The sequence below is a fragment of the Scyliorhinus torazame genome, chromosome 19 (assembly GCF_047496885.1).
Source record: "Scyliorhinus torazame isolate Kashiwa2021f chromosome 19, sScyTor2.1, whole genome shotgun sequence".
NCBI classification, from domain to species: domain Eukaryota; kingdom Metazoa; phylum Chordata; class Chondrichthyes; order Carcharhiniformes; family Scyliorhinidae; genus Scyliorhinus; species Scyliorhinus torazame.
The window spans coordinates 59972649-59995080 of record NC_092725.1 but is presented as its reverse complement, the minus strand read 5'-3'; the positions used below and the strand labels follow the sequence as shown (position 1 = coordinate 59995080).

The window sequence follows — 22432 nt, the reverse complement described above, 5'->3', positions numbered from 1 at the left end:
GAATTTGATGATAATTAATCTGCTGTATTTGTTGCATAGTTAATTATAGTTATTATTAGTAGACGTAATTGTGATTAAATTTACAAACCTCGTGATTGCAGTTATTGGGCAGCTAAGGACCAAAGACTTTGGGTGTTTTTCTAAAAATTATTTATTAATAAATAAGGGCAACGCCATGTCAAGTGGGCTAAAATTGACCGCACACTATCCCGGGGGTGTAATGCCCTTAGTACTTTGTTGTGTATGGGGGGCGGTTCTTTATTTTATAATTGGAGAACCACCCCACCAGTTTTATGTTCTGGGAACCACCCCGTACATTTTTCTTTGCTCATCAATTTATAAATATGGCAGCAGAACCCACCAAAGTCTCCAGCTGGCTACCTTCTGCTTTTCCAATCCAAGTTGTCTTTGCACCGAAAGGAAATAAGTAGCGATTAAAATTTAAACTCAAAAATGAACAGAGAAACAATGCCCTGGAACACACATTGAAGTATTTCTGAAGTTTATTTACCTGTTATCATGTCAAAAACTAGAGAGATGTACATTAGTACAGATAAATAAGAGCTTAAGGAGATAGTCAAAGAAAGGATGCCACCAATCATCACATGACCATCCAAACCAAATAGTGGTGAAAAGAAATTTCAACATGGTTCACCTTTTACACGACACAATTGCAAAGCATGCTGACTAAACAAAGCATAGGGATCATAGAAACTACAGATTTATTAAAAAAAAACAGGTATTAGTATATTTATTGTTCATTCATTTTGAAAAACCAAGCAGGGGGTGGAGAGGGGGATAGAAAAGGGTCATCTTTACCCAGGAGCCAGTTTTGGGTGACGGATCAAACCTTCGGCCATATCCATAATCCCGACTGTCAGCAGGATAACCTCGATACTCCTCGGAATGATTGTAATAATTATATTCACGGCTTGTGCTTCCTCCTCTTCTTCCATCACCACCATGGTCATAATCCTGTCTCCTCGGCATCACTTGCACGGTTCTTTGAAATTCAGGTGCATCCTAGGAAATAAGGTTCAAAGTAACTGTGGCACAATACCAGAGTAACATTATATTGTCACAATGAGAATTTCTCAACTTATACACACATTGCTGAAGAATATAAATCTAATAACGTATTAAAGCAAATGAAACATCAATAATTTAACATTCTGACTGCTACTTTTGTAAAATATTTTAACTTATGGACAATAAGTAATTAACCAGCTTTGCCATACTGGCAGAGAACAAATGAGTTAACTAAAATTGAGTGCCGGGGGACTATTCAACAGAGGAGAGAAATTTGGCTCATTCGTGCTCACTCACAGTCCTAGCAGTGGTCACTGGACAACAATCAGAAATTAAGAGTTTGCCTTATTCTCCATGTTGTAGAGAGACTGACGCCAATTTTTATGTATCCTGAATGAAAGCGACTCCAACATTGGTTATCAGCACTGACCAAATGTGGAACTAGCTGTGCGAATCAGTTCTGAACCGTGCAGACATTTAGATCAGCTCTCCCCACCTGAGTTTCATTCAGAATAGGCTGACACTGGTTTATTGCGGGTAGAATCCAGTCACATAACAAAATTCTCCACTTACTACCAGCATAAAATTAGAAGCAAGTCCCTATTGACTGGCATGTGGATAAAGGTCTGCAGTTTGAGATCCCCAGTTTCCAGAACTTATGATAACAGTTATATCCTGTGTGTGCCAATCTTCTTGAATACTTATCTTCAATTGTGCATGGGATCAACCAGGCAGTATCGGCTGCATTATGAAAAAGATGAATGGGAGCTTATACTTGCACAGAGCAGACCACGCATGATGTAGCAAGTGATGAACAGAAATGGGTCTCTGGCAAAATGAATGAAGTATGAAGCTGTTTTCAAGCTAAGAGTTGCAACACTTGCTAACTCGTTAAATAACTGTGCTGTAGTGAGAGAATTTACTGTTAGTGAAAAAACTAGTGCAATGATGTTAGGAGGAAGAAATGCTAACGAAGATGTCCCAAACCGTCAGTATAGAGCCCAGCCACCAGCCTGACCTTGAGAAGCATGTATTTGACTTGGTCATCAAAAATCGGCGGAATGGTTACAACATCACCGGAAATGCGCACTTAAGGAGCCAAATCAGACCCCAGTGAAGATTTCAGAACAACTGCCACTTAGTATAGCCATTTTAAAGTACGAAAGTCAGTGTTGTGGGAGAAGAGAATTAGCCCGCTACGCCAAACTGACCAGTTTATGGCAATTCTTCAGACAGTGGCAAAAACACAAGAACATATTAAGTTATACTGGCAACGTGGATGAAATACTGATGAACTTCAAAATGCCCAGCCGCTGAATTGTAGAGTGGAAAGGTTCAAAAACAGTGCTTTTAAAAAAAAATTCAAGTACCCAAAACTTTTTTTCCAATTAAAAGGTCATTTTAGTGTGGCCAATCCACCTACCCTGCACATCTTTGGGTTATGGGGGTGAAACCCACGCAGACACGGGGAGAATGTGCAAACTCCACAGGTCAGTGACCTGGGGCCAGGATCGAACCCAGGTCCTCAGCACCGTGAGGCAGCAGTACCAACCTTTGTGCCACCGTGCCGCCCTAGCAGTTCTAAGAAAAACGACAAGACATGAAAAGGCAAGATTCACAGTGGTACTAGTATGCACGACTGATGGAATGCAATTAAAGTCTTTGGTAATTTTCTTTTTTAAAAATTTCTGAATTTAAAAAAAAAGTAATTTGGCGTACCCAATTCTTTTTCCCTCAATTAAGGGAATATTTAGCGTGGCCAATTCACCTACCTTTGGGTTATGGGGGTGAGACCTACACAGACATGGGGAGAATGTGCAAACTCCACACGGACATGTGACCCGGAGCTGGGTGCTCGGCGCTGTGAGACAGCAGTGCGAACCACTGAATCATAGTGCCACCCGTCTATGATAATATTTCAAACACAAAACAATGAACGTCCCTGGAGGGGCTTTTGTGCACCCATATGACAATGAATGAAGAGGATGGTGTGAACTTCTAGATTGTTAATGTGCGCAATAGATATTAATAGGCTTATTATAAAGAAGGCAGCTGAATAGTGTGGGACATGTCCGGTCAGCCATGATCTTATTAAATGGCGGAGCAGGCATGAGGGGATGAATGGTCCACTCCTTCTCCTTAATCATATCCCATATAACTGATGAAATTGATGACTTCCAGTGACATCATACGAGGAGAGGATGCTCACTAGGCAGCTCCCAGCAGGATCCTTACATTAGAGCCCTATTCGCCCATTCTTATTTACGCATAAAACGTTTCTTGTAGAGTTAAAGGATCCTTAAGCCGTTCTAATGCCGAAAAAGGGAATAAACGACCAACAGAAAGCACTTTGTCAACTGATTTGGAAGAGTCATGCAGCAACTCAGTGGAAAAAATGGGGGAGGCTGTGACGACGGCAGCGACTTCACCAATAACAGCGGACATGCTGGCTAGTGTAGTGGCCGAGGAATTGACGCTCACTTTGACAAACAGTGGAAATTGAGAGCATAGAACTTGCGTAAGTCATTTGAGAAAGCCCTGGGCCCTGTCCGGGTGAAACTGGAAAAATCTGCTATATCGGTGAAAATACATGGCGAGGTGCTAGAAGGTATGAAAAAAAGTACTGACGTGACACTGAGTCGCTTGCTTCGATGGGGGCAGAAATAGCGTTGGTGAGAACAGGAGGTTGAAGGCCAAGGTCAACGACGTCGAGAATCGTTCTAGTTCACAGAACCCGAGAGCCGTGGGGTTGCCGGAGGGGATAGAGAGTCTAAATCCTACCACACATTTTGCACAAACGTGGGGCCCCGGTAAAAAGGTTGAGATTTTTGCTCAACTAAAGAATAAAAGAGCTGATATGGTGTTTTTGCTGGCGACCTATTTGCGGGTAAAAGGACCAGATCAGGCTGCGGAAGGGGTGGGTGAACCTAGAACCATTTGGGCTTTGATGGACGGGCTCGAGGTGCAGCGATTTTAGTTAATAAATGGGTCCTTTTCCGGCCACTAGGACCATGGCAGATCCTAATGGCAAGTTGGTAGGTCTTTAGCAGGTACGTCAGTGGTACAGGGGGAGGGATGAGCTAGTTCTGGCACTCAAAAGTTTTTTGGTTTTTTTATAAATGGAGTATGGGGAAAAGGCCAACCGTCTTTTAGCCCACCAGCTGAGGTGGTAGGTGGCTTATAAACTCAAGGTGGCAGTTTGGTTTTCGCCCCGAGTAAGCCAATGCAGTTGCTGAGACTTTTTACAGGAATCTCTATAAGTCAGTGCCCCGGGAGAATAGTTCAGCCATGTTGGCATTCTTAATGGGCAGTCTGTTCAGTTTGTGGTGAGAGAGAAAGACAGGAGGAGTTGGGGGTCTCCAGTGAGTCTGGAGGAAGTATTGAAGGGCATTGGATTGATGAATTTCTTAAATGACACAGCGGGAAAGGGAGTGATAATAGTGGACATCCGAGGGTGAGCAGGCCCAAGAAGGGATATAGTTGATTGGCAGGGAAGGGCATTTAAAAGATAGGGGATCAGAAGGCTGAGGAAAGGATGGGTAGAGCAGGTGTTCCATTTGGGACTGGACATGAAGACGAAGGGGTGGTGGTGTTGGTAACAAACAGATGGCGTTTGAGGTGGGGAACATTGTGGCAGATTCGGCCAGGGGGAGGGGGGATTGTGATGGTGAGTGGGAAGCTGGAGGGGATGCCGGTGGTTTTGGTAAATGTCTATGCTCCAAACTGGGACGCTGTGGTGTTTATGAGGCGAGTGCTGGGGAAGATTCTGGAGGGGGAATAGTACACACTGCTGTCACTGTGCATCGTTGGCAGGGGTATAAATCAAGCGGGAACTTCGTCTTGGATGGTGTTGAGCCTCAGTGTTGTTGGAGCTGTAATTATCTAGGCAAGTGGAGAGTATTCCATCACACTTCTGGACAGGCTTTGGGGAGTCAGGAGGCAAGTTGTTCACCGCAGGACCTGCTCTTATAGCCACAGTATTTATTTGGCTAGTCCAATTATTTTTCTGATCAATGGTGGGGGATTCAGCGATGGTGATGCCATTGAATGTTGAGAGATGGTTAGATCCTCTCTTGAAGATGGTCATTACATGGTACTTGTGTGGTGCGAATGTTTATTTCCACATGTCAGCCGAAGCCTAGATACTATCCAAGTTGCCACATTTGGAGATGGACTGCTTCAGTATCTGAAGAGTTGGAAACGGTGTTGAACATTGTGCAGCCATCTGCGAACATGCCAATTCTGATCTTACGACTGAAGGTCATTGATAAAGAAGCTGAAGATGGTTAGGCCTAGGACACTACCCTGAAGAGCACTTGCAGTGATATCCTGGAACTGAGGTGATTGGTCTCCAATAACTACGATCATCTTCGCTTGTGCCAAGTATGACTCCAACCAGCGGAGAGTTTTCCCCCTATTCCCATCGACTCCAGTTTGGCTAGGGCTCCTTAATACCACACTGCCAAATGTTACCCTGATGTCAAGGATAGTCAGCCGCATAGTGGTTAGCAAAATTGCTTCACAGCACCACGGTCCCAGGTTCGATTTGCGGTTTGGGTCACTGTCTGTGCTGAGTCTGCACGTTCTCCCCGTGTGCATGGTTTTCCTCCGGGTGCTCCGGTTTCCTCCCACAGTCCAAATATGTGCAGGTTAGGTGGATTGGCGATGCTAAATTGACCCTTGGTGTCAAAAATTGCCCTTTGTGTTGGGTGGGGTTACTGGGTTATGGGGATAGGGTGGAGGTGTGGGCTTGGGTAGGGTGCTCTTTCCAAGAGCCGGTGCAGACTCGATGGGCCGAATGACTGCCTTCTGCACTGTAACTTCTATGACTTCTATGATAGTCACTCTCACCTCACCTGTGTTCAGCTCTTTTATCCAAGTCTGGAGCCGAGTGACCGGGGCGCAATCCAAACTGAGCATCCGTGAGCAGGTTATTGCTGACTAAGTGCCGTTTGATCGCGCTGTTGATGACCCCTTCCGTCACTTTACTGATAATCAAGAATATACCGTGGGGGTGGTTATTGGTCGGGTTGGATTGGTTCCTTTTCTTGCATACAGAATATACTTGGCCAATTTTCCACATTGCCGGGTAGATGCAGGTTGCAGCTGTATTGGAGCAGCTTGTCTCGGAGCGCGGCAAGTTCTGGATTGTCAGGGCCCATAGCCCTTTCAGTATCCAGGGCCTTCAGTCTTCTCAATTATCACATGGGAGCGAATTAAATTGGCTGAACACTTGACATCTGTGATGCTCCTCCTCTTCGGAGGAGGCCAAGATGGATCATCAGCTCAGCACTCCTGGCTGAAGGTCATTGCGAATGCTTCAGCCTGATCTTTTTCACTGATATGTTGGGCTCCTCCATCATCGAGAATGGGGATATTTGTGGACCATCCGCCTTCAGTGAATCATTTAATTGTCCACCACCATTCACGGCTGGATGTGGCAGGACTGCGGAGCTTAGATTTGATCCATTGGTTGTGGAGTTATGTAGCTCATGCTATTACTTGCTGTTTGGCACGGAACCAATCCTGTGTTGCAGCATCATCAGGTTGACAGCTCATTTTAGGTATGCCTGGTGTTGCTCTTGGCATGCGCTCCTTTTTTCTTCATTGAACGAGGATTGATCCCTTTTTGTTGTAATGTGCGTGCCATGAGTTTACAGATTCTGGCGGAGTACAATTCTGCTGCTGAATGCTGCCAGCAACTCAAAGATCCCCAGTCTTGAGTTGCTGGATCTGTTAAAAGGAAATGCACAGTGCGAGTGCCACACAACACAATGGAGGGTATCCTCCATGAGAAGGCAAGACCATTTCTCCACAAGGACTGTACGGTGGTTACACTCAAACAAAACCATCAAACATTGAAGCAGAAGTAGGCCATTCGGCTCAGTGATTCAATGAGATCATGGTTGATCCCTTTATTCCCTTATGATTAATAATCTGTCTAATCGCAGCTTTAAACAAATGACCCAGGTTCGACAATTTTCTGCGGCAGAGAATTCCAGATTCACTATCCTGAGAAAATAAATTCCTCCTCATCTGTCTTTATGCCGCTGGTTCTGGACTCTCCCCCAAGGGGAAGCATCCTCTCAGCATCGACACTGTCGAGCCACCTGAGAATCCTATGTCTCAATAAGGTTGCCTCTTTCTTCTAAACTCCAATGAGTACAGGCCCAACCTACAATCTCTCCTCATAAGAAAATGCCTCCATACCCAGGATCAACCTAGTGAACCTTCTCTTGACTGTCTCAAATGCCAATATATCTTTCCGTAGATAAGGAGACCAATACTGTTCACTAGTTTTCTAACTAGTGTCTTGTATAGTTTTAACACAACTTCCCTACTTTTACACTCCATTCCCTTTTAAATAAATGGCAACATTCCATTTGTCTTCCCAATTACATGCCGAACTTACATGCTAGATTTTTGTAATATCTGTGCGAGGACCCCCAAATCCCTCTGTGTTGCACCTTTCTGCAGTTTTTCTCCATTTAAATAATATTCAGCTCCTTTATTCTTCCTACCAAAATGCATAACTTCATATTTTCCTGCATTATATTCCATCTGCCAAGTTTTTGCCCACTCACCAAATCAGTCTACATCCTTCTGTAGACTGTCATCCTCACCACTAGCCTCCCTACCTATTTTTCTGTCATCCCCAAACTTTGCGATAGTGCATTCACTTCCCTCATCCAAGTCATTAATATATATTTTGTAAATAATTGTGGCCCCAGCACAGATCTCTGTGGTACTTCACTAGTTGCAGGTGTCCATCCTGAAAATGCCATCATGGTCAGAAGCATCAGTGACAGGTAGATTGGTGAGAATGAGGTCAAGTATGTTTTGCCCTTTTGTTAGTTCCCTCACTACCTGTTGCAGTCTCAGCCTATCAACTATGTCCTTAAGGGACTTCCAGTGACGGGGATGTGCTGAGAAGTCACACATCAGGTAGCTCTTCTCCCACGAACCTGAAAAATAAGCTCTTTTCACCTGAAAAAGCCCGCTGACAACCAAAAAGCCCACCCCCCCTACCACTACCAACAACACAAGAAGAAAAAAAATGCCAAATAGTAGCCATTCCAGAGGACGCATAAAAAAACAGGAACGAAAAAGGCCTGGACAAACAACGGCCAACGCGGGAGGTGGCGAAACTTGGGCCTCGTCAGAGCGAGAGGAACCAGCCCACTGCATGAGAAGCGCCCCTATACCAGGGATAGGTGGAGGATGTTTCTCTCAAGAGAATTGAGAGAGCATCGGGAAGAGACAAAATTGGACATCAAGCTGCGGTGAAGCTCTGGCGAACATGCAGGTGGCCCGAGATTAGTGAAAAGGCGACTGGAAGCCCAAGAGGAAACGATCAAAGAGCAGGAAAGAGCAACAGACCAGGGCGACCGCATCATCGTCCTGGAGAAGGAGGTGTTGAGGCTGGTCGCGGGGAAAGAAAATCTAGGAACAGGAAAACCGGTCGAGGCGTCAAAACCTATGAATCGTGAGCCCACCAGAGGGAATCGAAGGTAGGAACCCCACAGACTATGTAGCCCAAATGCTGGGCAACCTGGTGGGAAGGGATAGCTTCCCTAACCCACCAGAAATCGACAGAGCGAACCGGTCACTTCAAAGTCCAAAATCGGGGAACGGCCAAGAGCAATAATCACTAAGGTGGACCGGGAACGAATCCTGCGCTGGGTGAGAAAAAACAAAAACTTCCTCCGGATTTATCAGGACATTGGAGCTGACCTGGCCAAGCACCGGTCAGAATTTAATAGGGTGAAGGCTGCGCTGTACAAAAACGGTGTAATGTTTGGGATGGTGTACCCAGCCAAGCTCTGGGTCACGTTACAAGGCAGGGAGCACTTCTTCATGGCCCCTGCGGACGCAGACAAGTTTGTCTCAGAGAACAGACTAGAGAAGTGGCGACAGGGACAGTGGTGAGGAACCCATAGGAAGAGATTCTTAATGTTTACTTTCTACTTTCTGAATGGCGAACTGTGAACCACAGTTGTCCGTGTGGAGTTTACACATTCTCCCCATGTCTGCGTGGGTTTCACCCCCACAACCCAAAGATGCGCAAGGTGCATAGAACATACAGTGCAGGAGGCCATTCGGCCCATCGAGTCTGCACCAACCCACTTAAGCTTCCACCCTATCCCTGTAACCCAATAACCCCTCCTAACCTTTTTTTTGTCACTAAGGGCAATTTAGCATGGCCAGTCCTTGCACGTCTTTGGACTGTGGGAGGAAACCGGAGCACCCGGAGGAAACCCACGCAGACACGCGGAGAATGTGCAGACTCCGCACAGACAGTGACCCAGCAGGGAATCGAACAGGTGGATTGGTCATGTTAAATTGCCACTTAATTGGAAATAAATAATTGGGTACTCTAAATGTAAAAAAAAATCTTTTTAACAAGGGTGCAACATTTGGAATTTTCCACTCCACTGGCATCACCCCTATATCTCAGGAGGATTGGAAAATTATGGCCAGTGCTGGAACTGCAATATTCTCTTGAATCAAGCCTTCTTCGACCCTTGCACTCGTTTTTCCCATCTTTTCTGAACACCTTGTGTTTAGTCCAGAGTTTGAGGCAGGTCTGACGCATTTTCACTTTAAAACAAAACTTAGACCCGATTGGATCCTTCGTTGTCTGACCCCACTGAGATCTTACTATTTCTGGCTCTATTTCTTTCTGTGATGAGCCACCTTCTTGAACTACAGCATTCCATTGTGGCAGTTTGATACAAATGAGTGAAATGAGTGGTTTGCAAAGCCACCTGAGAGGGTAGTTGAGAGTTAGCTATTTTGTGAAACTGAAGACATCTAGTTCAAACTGGTTAAGGACAGGTTCTCTTCCCCAAAAGGACATGAGTGAACCAGTTGGGATATTGAAAGAATCCAACAGCTTGATAATAATAATCTTTATTGTCACAAGTAGGCTTACATTAACACGGTAATGAAGTTACTGTGAAAAGCCCCTAGTCGCCACATTCCGGTACCTGTTCGGGTACACAGAGTGAGAATTAAGAATGTCCAATTCACCTAACAAGCACATGTTTCGGGATTTGTGGGAGGAAACCAGAGCACCCGGAGGAAACCCAGGCAGATACAGGGAGAACGGGGAAACTCCGCACAGACAGTGATCCAAGCCGGGAATCGAACCTGGGGCCCTCGTGCTATGAAGCCATAGTGCTAACCACCATGTTACTGTGCTGCCCAATTCAAGATGCACAAAATGGCTTTCAAAGCAAGATGATTCCTTGGTTCAACCAAATTATCCGAGTTCATCCAAGTGGCACCAGCACAAAAAACTGTAATATGGAGAAGGGGATTGGAGAAAAAAATAAATGCGCATGAATTGAATCTATTGTAGATGCGATGACTCTTGAATAGAATAAGATGTCAGCATTTTACTATTTAGGACCAGGTATGTTAGAACTTGACTAAGGAAGGACAGGAGAAAAATGAGAATACAATAACAACTGAAGTTACAATTAAACATACTGCATGTTGTGTTCTTTCGGGATGCAAGCGGCCCCGTTGATTTCTTTCACCACATTGTGATTGCGACTCAGACCACATTCCCTCCGATGTATGATGCTCAGCTGTAAAAGAAAAACAGTGAAGAAGTGACACTTGCTACAAGATTGCCAATTGTCCTGTTTTGCATCATATAAAATGTTTTGCATCAAGTAAAAAATATTTAAGTAAAATATTTTAAAAAGTCATTTATTTACTTGTATGTCACAGCGAGTCTAGCAAGGCAGACTATTTAGCACCAAAAATGCACATCAAATTGTAATTTTTCTTTTACGTCCAAGGTAAAACATTCGGGATTTTTGTAAATAAGCAACAATTTGGAGCTACAATATTTGTGAAAGTGCAATTTTATTACAAACAAAATACGAACATGCAAATTAGGAGGAGGCCACTCAGCCCCTCGAGCCTGCTCTCCCATTCAATATTATGGCTGATCTGATTGAAACCTCAACCCACACAAATTCTGCCTACCACCAATAACCTTTAACCCCTTTGTTAAATCAAGAATCTATCTAGCTCTGCCTTAAAAATATACAAAAATTCTACTTCCACTGCTTTTTGAAGCAGAGAGTTCCAAAGACTCGTGACCCTCAGAAAACACTGATCAAATGATCAACCCCTTATTTTAAAAAAGTGACCCTCTGTTCTAGATTCTCTGACAAAAGGAAACATCCTCTCTACATCTACCCTGTCAATACCCCTCAGGATCTTAAAGGTTTTAATCAAGGGACTTCCAGTGGCATTATGTAGGGGAAAGACACGCACAAGGTGGCTCCCGCGAATTTTCAATCAGCTTTAAACAAGCTTCTACTTGTAGGCACTTGCAGCAGGAGCTTGTTAATTAGTTAATTGGATTAGGCCAGTTTACAGATTCACAGTATAAAAGTGATCCACTACAGTGCAGACTTTGTTTGCACTGAGTGCTGAATTTGGTGCATTTTGAGTGCTATAGTAAGAGTTTGGTGACCGAGGGAGTGCTAAATTTGGTGCATTTTGAGTGCTATAATAAGAGTTTGGTGACGAGGGAGTGCTGAATTTGGTGCATTTTGAGTGCTATAGTAAGAGTTTGGTGATGAGGGAGTTAGGTGAGGAGGGAGTAAGGTGCTCCTTTCATTTTGTTTCCGACATTTCCACAAAGAGTGCGAAGAGAGCCAGGAGTTTACAGAAAGTGTAGCTGACTGGGAGCAGAGTCGGAGGGCGGAGATCTAGTTAGTCCATAGGGCAGCTATATTCTGTCAGGTAAGAGGGGATGGAGGCTAGGCCAGTTGCATGCTCCTCCTGTAGGATATGGGTGGTGAGGGATATCACCGGTGTCCCCGCTGACTATACCTGTGGGAAGTGCACCCAACTTCAGCTCCTCAAAGACCGTGTTAGGGAACTGGAGCTGAAGATGGATGGACTTCGGATCATCCGGGAGGCAGAGGGGGTGATTGAGAAGAGTTACAGGGAGGTAACCACACCCAAGGTACAGGACAAGAATAGCTGGGTTACAGTCAGGGGGAAAAAAACAAACAGGCAGACAGTGCAGGGATCCCTCGTGGCCGTTCCCCTTCAAAACAAGTATACCATTTTGGATGCTGTTGGGGGGGGGGGGGGAGAATGACCTACCAGGGGAAGGCCCGAGTGGCCAAGTCTCTGGCTGAGTCTGGCGCTGGGGCTCAGAAGGGAAGGGGGGAGAATAGAAAAGCAATAGTTGTAGGAGATTCAATGGTTAGGGGAATAGATAGGAGATACTGTGGTCGCGAGCGAGACTCCCGGAAGGTATGTTGCCTCCCAGGTGCCAGGGCCAGGGATGTCTCGTATCGTGTCTTCAGGATCCTTAAGGGGGAAGGGGACCAGCCAGAAGTCGTGGTGCACATTGGTACCAACGACATAGGTAGGAAAAAGGGTGTGGAGGTAATGAACAAGTTTAGGGAGTTAGGCTGGAAGTTAAAAGCCAGGACAGAGTTGTCATCTCTGGTTTGTTGCCGGTGCCACGTGATAGCGAGGCTAGGAATAGGGAGAGCGTGCAGTTGAACACGTGGCTGCAGGAATGGTGTAGGAGGGAGGGCTTCAGGTATTTGGATAATTGGAGCGCATTCTGGGGAAGGTGGGACCTGTACAAGCAGGACAGGTTGCATCTGAACCAGAGGGGCACCAACATCCTGGGAGGGAGGTTTTCTAGTACTCTTCGGGAGGGTTTAAACTAATTTGGCAGGGGAATGGGAACCGGATTTGTAGTCCAGCAACTAAGGTAACCGATATTCAGGACGCCAAAGCGTGTAATGAGGCAGTGGGGAAGGGAACACTGACAAAGGAGAGTACTTGCAGGCACGGAGATGGGTTGAAGTGTGTATACTTCAACACAAGAAGCATCAGGAATAAGGTGGGTGAACTTAAGGCATGGATTGGTACTTGGGACTACGATGTGGTGGCCATCACGGAAACTTGGATAGAAGAGGGGCAGAAATGGTTGTTGGAGGTCAGTGGTTATAGATGTTTCAATAAGATTAGGGAGGGTGGTAAAAGAGGTGGGGGGGTGGCATTGTTAATTAGAGATAGTATAACAGCTGCAGAAAGGCAGTTCGAGGAGTATCACCCTAATGAGGTAGTATGGGTTGAAGTCAGAAATAGGAAAGGAGCAGTCACCTTGTTAGGAGTTTTCTATAGGCCCCCCAATAGTAGCAGAGATGTGGAGGAACAGATTGGGAAACAGATTTTGGAAAGGTGCAGAAGTCACAGGGTAGTAGTCATGGGTGACTTTAACTTCCCAAATATTGAGTGGAAACTCTTTAGATCGAATAGTTTGGATGGGGTGGTGTTTGTGCAGTGTGTCCAGGAAGCTTTTCTAACACAGTATGTAGATTGTCTGACCAGATATGTATGTCCCGGTCAGGCAGGGAAGAGATGGTCGATTGAGGGAACCATGGTTGACAAGAGAGGTTGAATGTCTTGTTAAGAGGAAAAAGGAGACTTATGTAAGGCTGAGGAAACAAGGTTCAGACAGGGCATTGGAGGGATACAAGACAGCCAGGAGGGAACTGAAGAAAGGGATTAGGAGAGCTAAGAGAGGGCATGAACAATCTTTGGCAGGTAGGATCAAGGAAAACCCCAAGGCCTTTTACACGTGAGAAATATGAGAATGACTAGAGCGAGGGTAGGTCCTCTCAAGGACAGTAGCAGGAGATTGTGTATTGAGTCTGAAGAGATAGGAGAGGTCTTGAACGAGTACTTTTCTTCTGTATTTACAAATGAGAGGGGCCATATTGTTGGAGAGGACAGTGTGAAACAGATTGGTAAGCTCGAGGAAATACTTGTTAGGAAGGAAGATGTGTTGGGCATTTTGAAAAACTTGAGGATAGACAAGTCCCCCGGGCCTGACGGGATATATCCAAGGATTCTATGGGAAGCAAGAGATGAAATTGCAGAGCCGTTGGCAATGATCTTTTCGTCCTCACTGTCAACAGGGGTGGTACCAGGGGATTGGAGAGTGGCGAATATCGTGCCCCTGTTCAAAAAAGAGACTAGGGATAACCCTGGGAATTACAGGCCAGTTAGTCTTACTTCAGTGGTAGGCAAAGTAATGGAAAGGGTACTGAAGGATAGGATTTCTGAGCATCTGGAAAGATACTGCTTGATTAGGGATAGTCAGCACGGATTTGTGAGGGGTAGGTCTTGCCTTACAAGTCTTATTGAATTCTTTGAGGAGGTGACCAAGCATGTGGATGAAGGTAAAGCAGTGGATGTAGTGTACATGGATTTTAGTAAGGCATTTGATAAGGTTCCCCATGGTAGGCTTCTGCAGAAAGTAAGGAGGCATGGGATAGTGGGAAATTTGGCCAGTTGGATAACGAACTGGCTAACCGACAGAAGTCAGAGAGTGGTGGTGGATGGCAAATAATCAGTCTGGATCCCAGTTACCAGTGGCGTACCGCAGGGATCAGTTCTGGGTCCTCTGCTGTTTGTGATTTTCATTACTGACTTGGATGAGGAAGTTGAAGGGTGGGTCAGTAAATTTGCAGACGATACGAAGATTGGTGGAGTTGTGGATAGTAAGGAGGGCTGTTGTCGGCTGCAAAGAGACATATAGGATGCAGAGCTGGGCTGAGAAGTGGCAGATGGAGATTAACCCTGAAAAGTGTGAGGTTGTCCATTTTGGAAGGACAAATATGAATGCGGAATACAGAGTTAAAGGTAGAGTTCTTGGCAATGTGGAGGAGCAGAGAGATCTTGGGGTCTATGTTCATACATCTTTGAAAGTTGCCACTCAAGTGGATAGAGCTGTGAAGAAGGCCTATGGTGTGCTCGCGTTCATTAACAGAGGGATTGAATTTAAGAGCCGTGAGGTGATGATGCAGCTGTACAAAACTTTGGTAAGGCCACATTTGGGGTACTGTGTGCAGTTCTGGTCACCTCATTATAGGAAGGATGTGGAAGCTTTGGAAAAGGTGCAAAGAAGATTTACCAGGATGTTGCCTGGAATGGAGAGTAGGTCTTACGAGGAAAGGTTGAGGGTGCTGGGCCTTTTCTCATTAGAACGGAGAAGGATGAGGGGCGACTTGATAGAGGTTTATAAGATGATCAGGGGAATAGATAGAGTAGACAGTCAGAGACCTTTTCCCCGGGTGGAATAAAACATTACAAGGGGACATAAATTTAAGGTGAAAGGTGGAAGATATAGGAGGGATATCAGAGGTAGGTTCTTTACCCAGAGAGTAGTGGAGGCACGGAATGCACTGCCTGTGGAAGTAGTTGAGTCGGAAACATTAGGGACCTTCAAGCAGCTATTGGATAGGTACATGGGTTACGGTAAAATGATATAGTGTAGATTTATTTGTTCTTAAGGGCAGCACGGTAGCATTGTGGATAGCACAATTGCTTCACAGCTCCAGGGTCCCAGGTTTGATTCCGGCTTGGGTCACTGTCTGTGCGGAGTCTGCACATCCTCCCAGTGTGTGCGTGGGTTTCCTCCGGGTGCTCGGGTTTCCTCCCACAGTCCAAAGATGTGCAGGTTAGGTGGATTGGCCATGATAAATTGCCCTTAGTGTCCAAAATTGCCCTTGGTGTTGGGTGGAGGTGTTGAGTTTGGGTAGGGTGCTCTTTCCAAGAGCCGGTGCAGACTCAATGGGCCGAATAGCCTCCTTCTGCACTGTAAATTCAATGGTAATCTATGATTAATCTAGGACAAAGGTTCGGCACAACATCGTGGGCCGAAGGGCCTGTTCTGTGCTGTATTTTCTGTGTTCTATGTTCTGTGATACTGCAATTTTTAGCCCTTTTCGCTTCGCTTCAAGGGGTATATTTGTTTAAAAAGCCACACATTTAATAGGATAAGGAACCTGCATTGGTTAAATGCCCAGAAAAAAATGGCTGAAAGTAGAAGTTTGGCAAAAGAGTTGGAGGCCTCTCGGGGCTATTCGGTGGAAAAAATGGCGGAGGCAGTCTCTGGGATGGAGGTGGCCCTTTCGAGGCATAGTGACCATATTGCCTCTCTGAAAGAGAGATATCTCTGATGGCCAATGCAAAAAAAAGCACTTCAGGACAAAGTGAATGATTTGAAGAACCATTCCAGGAGGCAACCGCTGATAGAAGCCTCCTCTTGATCAACCACCTCGAGCAGGACTTATGACGTTTCACAGCTCAAAAAAAAAAAAGAGTAGGTCCTGAGATGGGTGAGGGAGCATCAGGAGCATCGGAAAACCACAGCATCAGGTTTTACCAGGATGTGGGAGTGGAGCTGGCGAAGAAGCATGCCATGTCCAATAAAGCCAAAGTCGCCCTGTACAAATACAGAGTCCAGTTTGAGGTGGTGTACCCGGCATGACCTTTGAGGTGGTAGAGGTGGATTCCTTTGCAAAGAAGCATAGGCTGGACGCGGGGTCATAGAATCCCTAATGTGCAGGAGTCTATTCAAGCCATAGAGTCTGCACCGACTCACTGCACCCTAGCTAGACCAACTTCCCCGCCCTGTAGCCGTAAATATAACTAACCTGTACACCCTGGACACTAAGGGGCAATTTAGCATTGCAAATCCACTTAACCTGCATATCTTTGGACTGTGGTAGGAAACCGGGGCACCTGGAGGAAACCTACGCAGACATGGGGAGAAAGTGCAAACTTCACACAGTCACCCAAGGCGGGAATTGAACCCGAATCCCTGGCGCTAAGGCAGCAGTGCTAACCATTGTGCCACCGTGATTGAGCTTTTTGGATATAGAGTGTGGGCATGTTCATATGTGGAATTGTTTTGGTTCCTTGATCATGTTTGCATCTGTTCTTGTTGGGGTTGAATGGTTTACAAGTTGGGCTTAGGTCTGGGGTTTAGTTGTCTGTGGGTTTTAGTTCTAACTGTTGTGAAAATATAAAGCTCCCTGTTGAAGTACTATGTTTTATGGCTTTTAAAAAAAAAAAAATCCACCTATCTGAACATCTTTTTGGGTTGTGGGAGTGAGACCCCATGCAGACACGGGGAGAATTTGCAAACTCCACATGGACAGCGCCCCGGATCCTCGGCACCAAGAGGCAGCAGTGCAAACCACTGTGCCACCCCAAAGAAAATTAAAATACCCAGTTTTACAAATATCTGAGAAAATGTAACATATTCAAATAAATAAATCAAGGGTGCAGTGGGGTGGGGAGCGTTCCTGCCTTGGAGCCAGAATCTTCAGGTTCAAGTCCTACTCCAAGACTTGACAGCGAAGGAAGTGCATTCATAACATGATCACACAGGTTTGAGTATCAATCAGCAAATCCTTCCAAGATACACTAATATCAGACAGTACAAGCAGGACAAATTCCTGGTTAGCTATGTGATGGAAATAAAATTGGAGACACACATCAATGATGAAATAGAATGACCTAATTGAGAGATATGGTGGAGTAGTGGTAATGTCACTGGACTAGTATCTCCAGATCCACAGTAATCAGTAATAAGCTTTATTGTCACATGTAGGCACACATTAACACTGCATTTAAGTTACTGTGAAAAGCCCCTATTCGCCACATTCCAGTGCCTGTTTGGATAGACGGAGGGAGAATTCAGAATGTCCAAATTACCAAACAGCACATCTTTGGGATTTGTGGGAGGAAACCAGAGCACCAAGAGAAAATCCACGCAGACACGGGGAGAACATGTAGACTCCGCACAAACAGTGGCCAAGCCGGGAATAGAACCTGGGACGCTGTGAAGCAACAGTGCTAACCAATGTGCTACCGTTCCGCGCTGACATTGATAGGAAAGCTAATAGAATGTTACCATTTATTTTGCGGGGAATTGATAACAAAAGTCAGGAGGTTATGCTTCATTTGTACAGGGCATGAATGAGACCACATCTGGAGTATTGTGCACAGTATTGTTCTGCTTATTTAACGAAAGATGCAAATGCTTTAGAAGCAGTTCACAGAAGGCTAACTAGATTAATTCTAGGAGTGGGCGGGTTGTCTTACAAGAAAAAAGTTGGAGAGACTAGGCATGTATTAGTGGAGATGCCGGCGTTGGACTTGGGTGAGCACAGTAAGAAATCTTACAACACCAGGTTAAAGTCCAACAGGTTTGCCTCAAATCACTAGCTTTCAGAGCACAGCTCCTTCCTCAGATTCACCTGAGGAAGGAGCATAGTGATTTTAAACAACCCTGTTGGACTTTAACCTGGTGCTGTAAGACTTCTTATTGTATGAGTTTAGAAGAGTAAAAGGCAACTTGTTCAAAACCTTTTAAATCCTGAGGGGTGTTGATAGGGTAGATGTAGAAAGGATTGAGAATCTAATAATGGAAGGGCAGCACGGTAGCATTGCGGATAGCACAATTGCTTCACAGCTCCAGGGTCCCAGGTTTGATTCCGGCTTGGGTCACTGTCTGTGCGGAGTCTGCACATCCTCCCAGTGTGTGCGTGGGTTTCCTCCGGGTGCTCCAGTTTCCTCCCACAGTCCAAAGATGTGCAGGTTAGGTGGATTGGTCATGGTAAATTGCCCTTAGTGACCAAAAAGGTCAGGTGTTATTGGGTTACAGGGAAAAGGTGGAAGTGAGGGCTTAAGTGGGTCGGTGCAGACTCGATGGGCCGAATGGCCTCCTTCTGCACTGTATGTTCTATGAATGCATCCCTCACCTCTGGAAAACGTGAGGCAGGATGCGCTGTCAGTGGGATCGGAAGATCCCGCCAGCACTATTGTCTGGCAAGATCCAGCCAACATTCTTTAGTATTTTAAGAATTTTAACAGGCTTTTTGAATGAATTCAAATTCACTGCACCTCTACTTTATCATTTGCATGTTTGATTGTTATTTATTACATTTTTAATAATTCCTGGATGTAAAGGAAGACATTAAAATGTCAGATTAGAAATTCCAGACTTTAGGAGGAGAGAGGCTGACTGGTGAAATGGATGGACACACGATGCAATTTAACGCAGTGAAGTGTAAAGTGATGCATTTTGGCAGGAAGAATGGGAGGCATATAAAATGGTACAATTTTAATAAGGGGTGCCAAACCAGAAATGCCTTGACATATAGAGAAGATAGTTAAAAAGCATATTGAATATTTGGTTTTATAAACAGATAAAAGAGTTTGTGAAAAAAGCAAATAAGTTATACGACACCTTACAAAGCACTGTTTAGGCCCTAACTGGAGCATGGTATCCAAAGGATGCACAGAAGATTTACTAGACCAGTATCAGGGAAGTAGAAATGTAGTTACATGGAGAGATGTGCTTTTTATCCCTGGTAAGTGATTGGTAAGTAATTTTTCTTTTCATTGTCTAATTTATTTATTTTTTCTTTCGTTTTTTGGAATTGTAGTTGTACAAGTTTACCTAAGGGTTAAGACATGGCAGGAGATCCCAGACCCGTGTCATACTTCTCGTGTGCGATGTGGGAGCTCAGGGACACGTCCACTGTCCCTGGCTCTTTCACATGCAAGAAGTGTGTCCAGTTGCAGCTCCTGTTAGACCGCTTGACGGCTCTGGAGCTGCGGATGGACTCACTTTGGAGCATCCGCGATGCTGAGGACGTCGTGGATAGCACGTTTAGCGAGTTGGTCACACCGCAGGTGAAAGTTACTGAGGGAGACAGAAAATGGGTGACCAAAAGACAGAGCAAGAGTAGGAAGGCAGTGCAGGTGTCCCCTACGGTCATCTCCCTGCAAAACAGATATACTGCTTTGGATACTGTTGGGGGAGATGGCTCACCAGGGGAAGGCAGCAGCAGCCAGGTTCAGCAAGGGAACCGTGGTTTACTAAGGCAGTCGAAACACTTGTCAAGAGGAAGAAGGAGGCTTATGTAAAGATGAGACATGAAGGTTCAGTAAGGGCGCTTGAGAGTTACAAGTTAGCTAGGAAGGATCTAAAGAGAGAGCTAAGAAGAGCCAGGAGGGGACATGAGAAGTCTTTGGCAGGTAGGATCAAGAATCTAAAGCTTTCTATAGATATGTCAGGAATAAAAAAATGATTCGGGTAAGAGTAGGGCCAGTCAAGGACAGTAGTGAGAAGATGTGCTTGGAGTCCGAGGAGATAGGAGAGGTGCGAAATGAATATTTTTCGTCAGTATTCACACAGGAAAAAGACAATGTTGTTGAGGAAAATACTGAGATTCGGGCTACTAGAGTAGAAGGGCTTGAGGTTCATAAGGAGGAGGTGTTAACAATTCTGGAAAGGGTGAAAATAGATAAGTCCCCTGGGCCGGATGGGATTTATCCTAGGATTCTCTGGGAAGCTAGGGAGGAGATTGCTGAACCTTTGGCTTTGATCTTTAAGTCATCTTTGTCAACAGGAATAGTGCCAGAAGACCGGAGGATAGCAAATGTTGTCCCCTTGTTCAAGAAGGGGAGTAGAGACAACCCTGGTAACTATAGACCAGTGAGCCTTACTTCTGTTGTGGGCAAAATCTTGGAAAGGTTTATAAGAGATAGGGTGTATAATCATCTGGAAAGGAATAATTTGATTAAGGATAGTCAACACAGTTTTGTGAAGGGTAGGTCGTGCCTCATAAACCAGAGTTCTTTGAGAAGGTGACCAAACAGGTGGATGAGGGTAAAGCAGTAGATGTGGTGTATATGGATTTCAGTAAAGCGTTTGATAAGGTTCCCCACGGTCGGCTACTGCAGAAAATACGGAAGCATGGGATTCAGGGAGATTTAGCAGTTTGGATCAGAAATTGGCTAGCTGGAAGAAGACAAAGGGTGGTGGTTGATGGGAAGTGTTCAGACTGGAGTCCAGTTACGAGTGGTGTACCACAAGGCTCTGTTTTGGGGCCACTGCTGTTTGTCATTTTTATAAATGACCTGGAGGAGGGCGTAGAAGGATGGGCGAGTAAATTTGCAGATGACACTAAAGTCGGTGGAGTTTTGGACAGTGCAGAAGGATGTTACAAGTTACAGAGGGACATAGATAAGCTTCAGCGCTGGGCTGAGAGGTGGCAAATGGAGTTTAATGCAGAAAAGTGTGAGGTGATTCATTTTGGAAGGAATAACAGGAAGACAGAGTACTGGGCTAATGGTAAGATTCTTGGCAGTGTGGATGAGCAGAGAGATCTCGGTGTCCATTTACATAGATCCCTGAAAGTTGCCACTCAGGTTGAGAGGGTTGTTAAGAAGGCGTACGGTGTAGAACATAGAACATAGAAAAACATAGAACATAGAAAAATACAGCACAGAACAGGCCCTTCGGCCCACGATGTTGTGCCGAACCTTTGTCCTAGATTAATCTCAGATTATCATTGAATTTACAGTGCAGAAGGAGGCCATTCGGCCCATTGAGTCTGCACCAGCTCTTGGAAAGAGCACCCTACCCATAGTCAACATCTCCACCCAACACTAAGAGCAATTTTGGACACGAAGGGCAATTTATCATGGCCAATCCACCTAACCTGCACATCTTTGGACTGTGGGAGGAAACCGTAGCACCCGGAGGAAACCCACGCAGACACGGGGAGGATGTGCAGACTCCACACAGACAGTGACCCAAGCCGGAATCGAAACTGGGACCCTGGAGCTGTGAAGCAATTGTGCTATCCACAATGCGACCGTGCTGCCCTTTAGAACAAATAAATCTACACTATATCATTTTACCGTAATCCATGTACCTATCCAATAGCTGCTTGAAGGTCCCTAATGTTTCCGATTCAACTACTTCCACAGGTAGTGCATTCTATGCCCCCACTACTCTCTGGGTAAAGAACCTACCTCTGACATTCCCCCTATATCCGTCCAAAATTGCCCTTAGTGTTGGGTGGGGTTATTGGGTTATGGCGATAGGGTGGAGGTGTTGACCTTGGGTAGGGTGCTCTTTCCAAGAGCCGGTGCAGACTCGATGGGCCGAATGGCCTCCTTCTGCACTGTAAATTCTATGATAATTCTATGATAATAATCTTGATTATTGTCACAAGTAGGCTTACATTACCACTGTACTAAAGTTCCTGTGAAAAGCCCCTAGTCGCCACATTCCGGCGCCTGTTTGGGTACACAGAGGGAGAATTCAGAATGTCCAATTCATGTAACAAGCACATCTTTCGGGGCTTGTGGGAGGAAACCCACGCAGACACGGGGAGAATGTGTAGACAGACAGTGAACCAAGCGGGATTCAAACCTTGGACGAGGGGTTCACTGTTTAAAAATAAGCAGTCGCTCATTTAAGACCACGTTGAGGAGAAATATTTTCTCGGAGGGTCAGGAGCCTCTGGCACTGTGCTCCTTAATAGGCAGTGGAAACAGAGCCTTTGGATATTGTTTTAAGGCAGAGCTAAATAGATTCTTGATTAATTGCGGGGGGGGGGGGGTGAAAGGTTATCACTTATTAGGCATGAATATGGTGTTGAAGTTACAAGCCGATGAGCAATGATCTTATTGAATGACACAGCAGGCTCAAGGGTCCGACTGGACGACTCCTGCTCCTAATTCGTATGTT

The 22432-nt window shown here is 45.3% G+C and overlaps 1 protein-coding gene across 3 annotated transcripts in view; it reads right to left on the bottom strand.

The window, feature by feature from the left end:
• Positions 1–22432, bottom strand: part of pphln1 (periphilin 1) — a 221779-nt gene that overhangs the window by 193590 nt on the left and 5757 nt on the right. For all 3 annotated transcript variants that reach the window (XM_072484379.1, XM_072484381.1, XM_072484380.1), the window contains exons 2-3: positions 10525–10625; positions 820–1023 (exon numbers count right to left, since the gene is read on the bottom strand). In XM_072484379.1, coding sequence (XP_072340480.1) covers positions 820–1023; positions 10525–10602 — 282 coding nt within the window. In that variant the 5' untranslated portion in view covers positions 10603–10625. The remainder of the gene's footprint in view (positions 1–819; positions 1024–10524; positions 10626–22432) is intronic.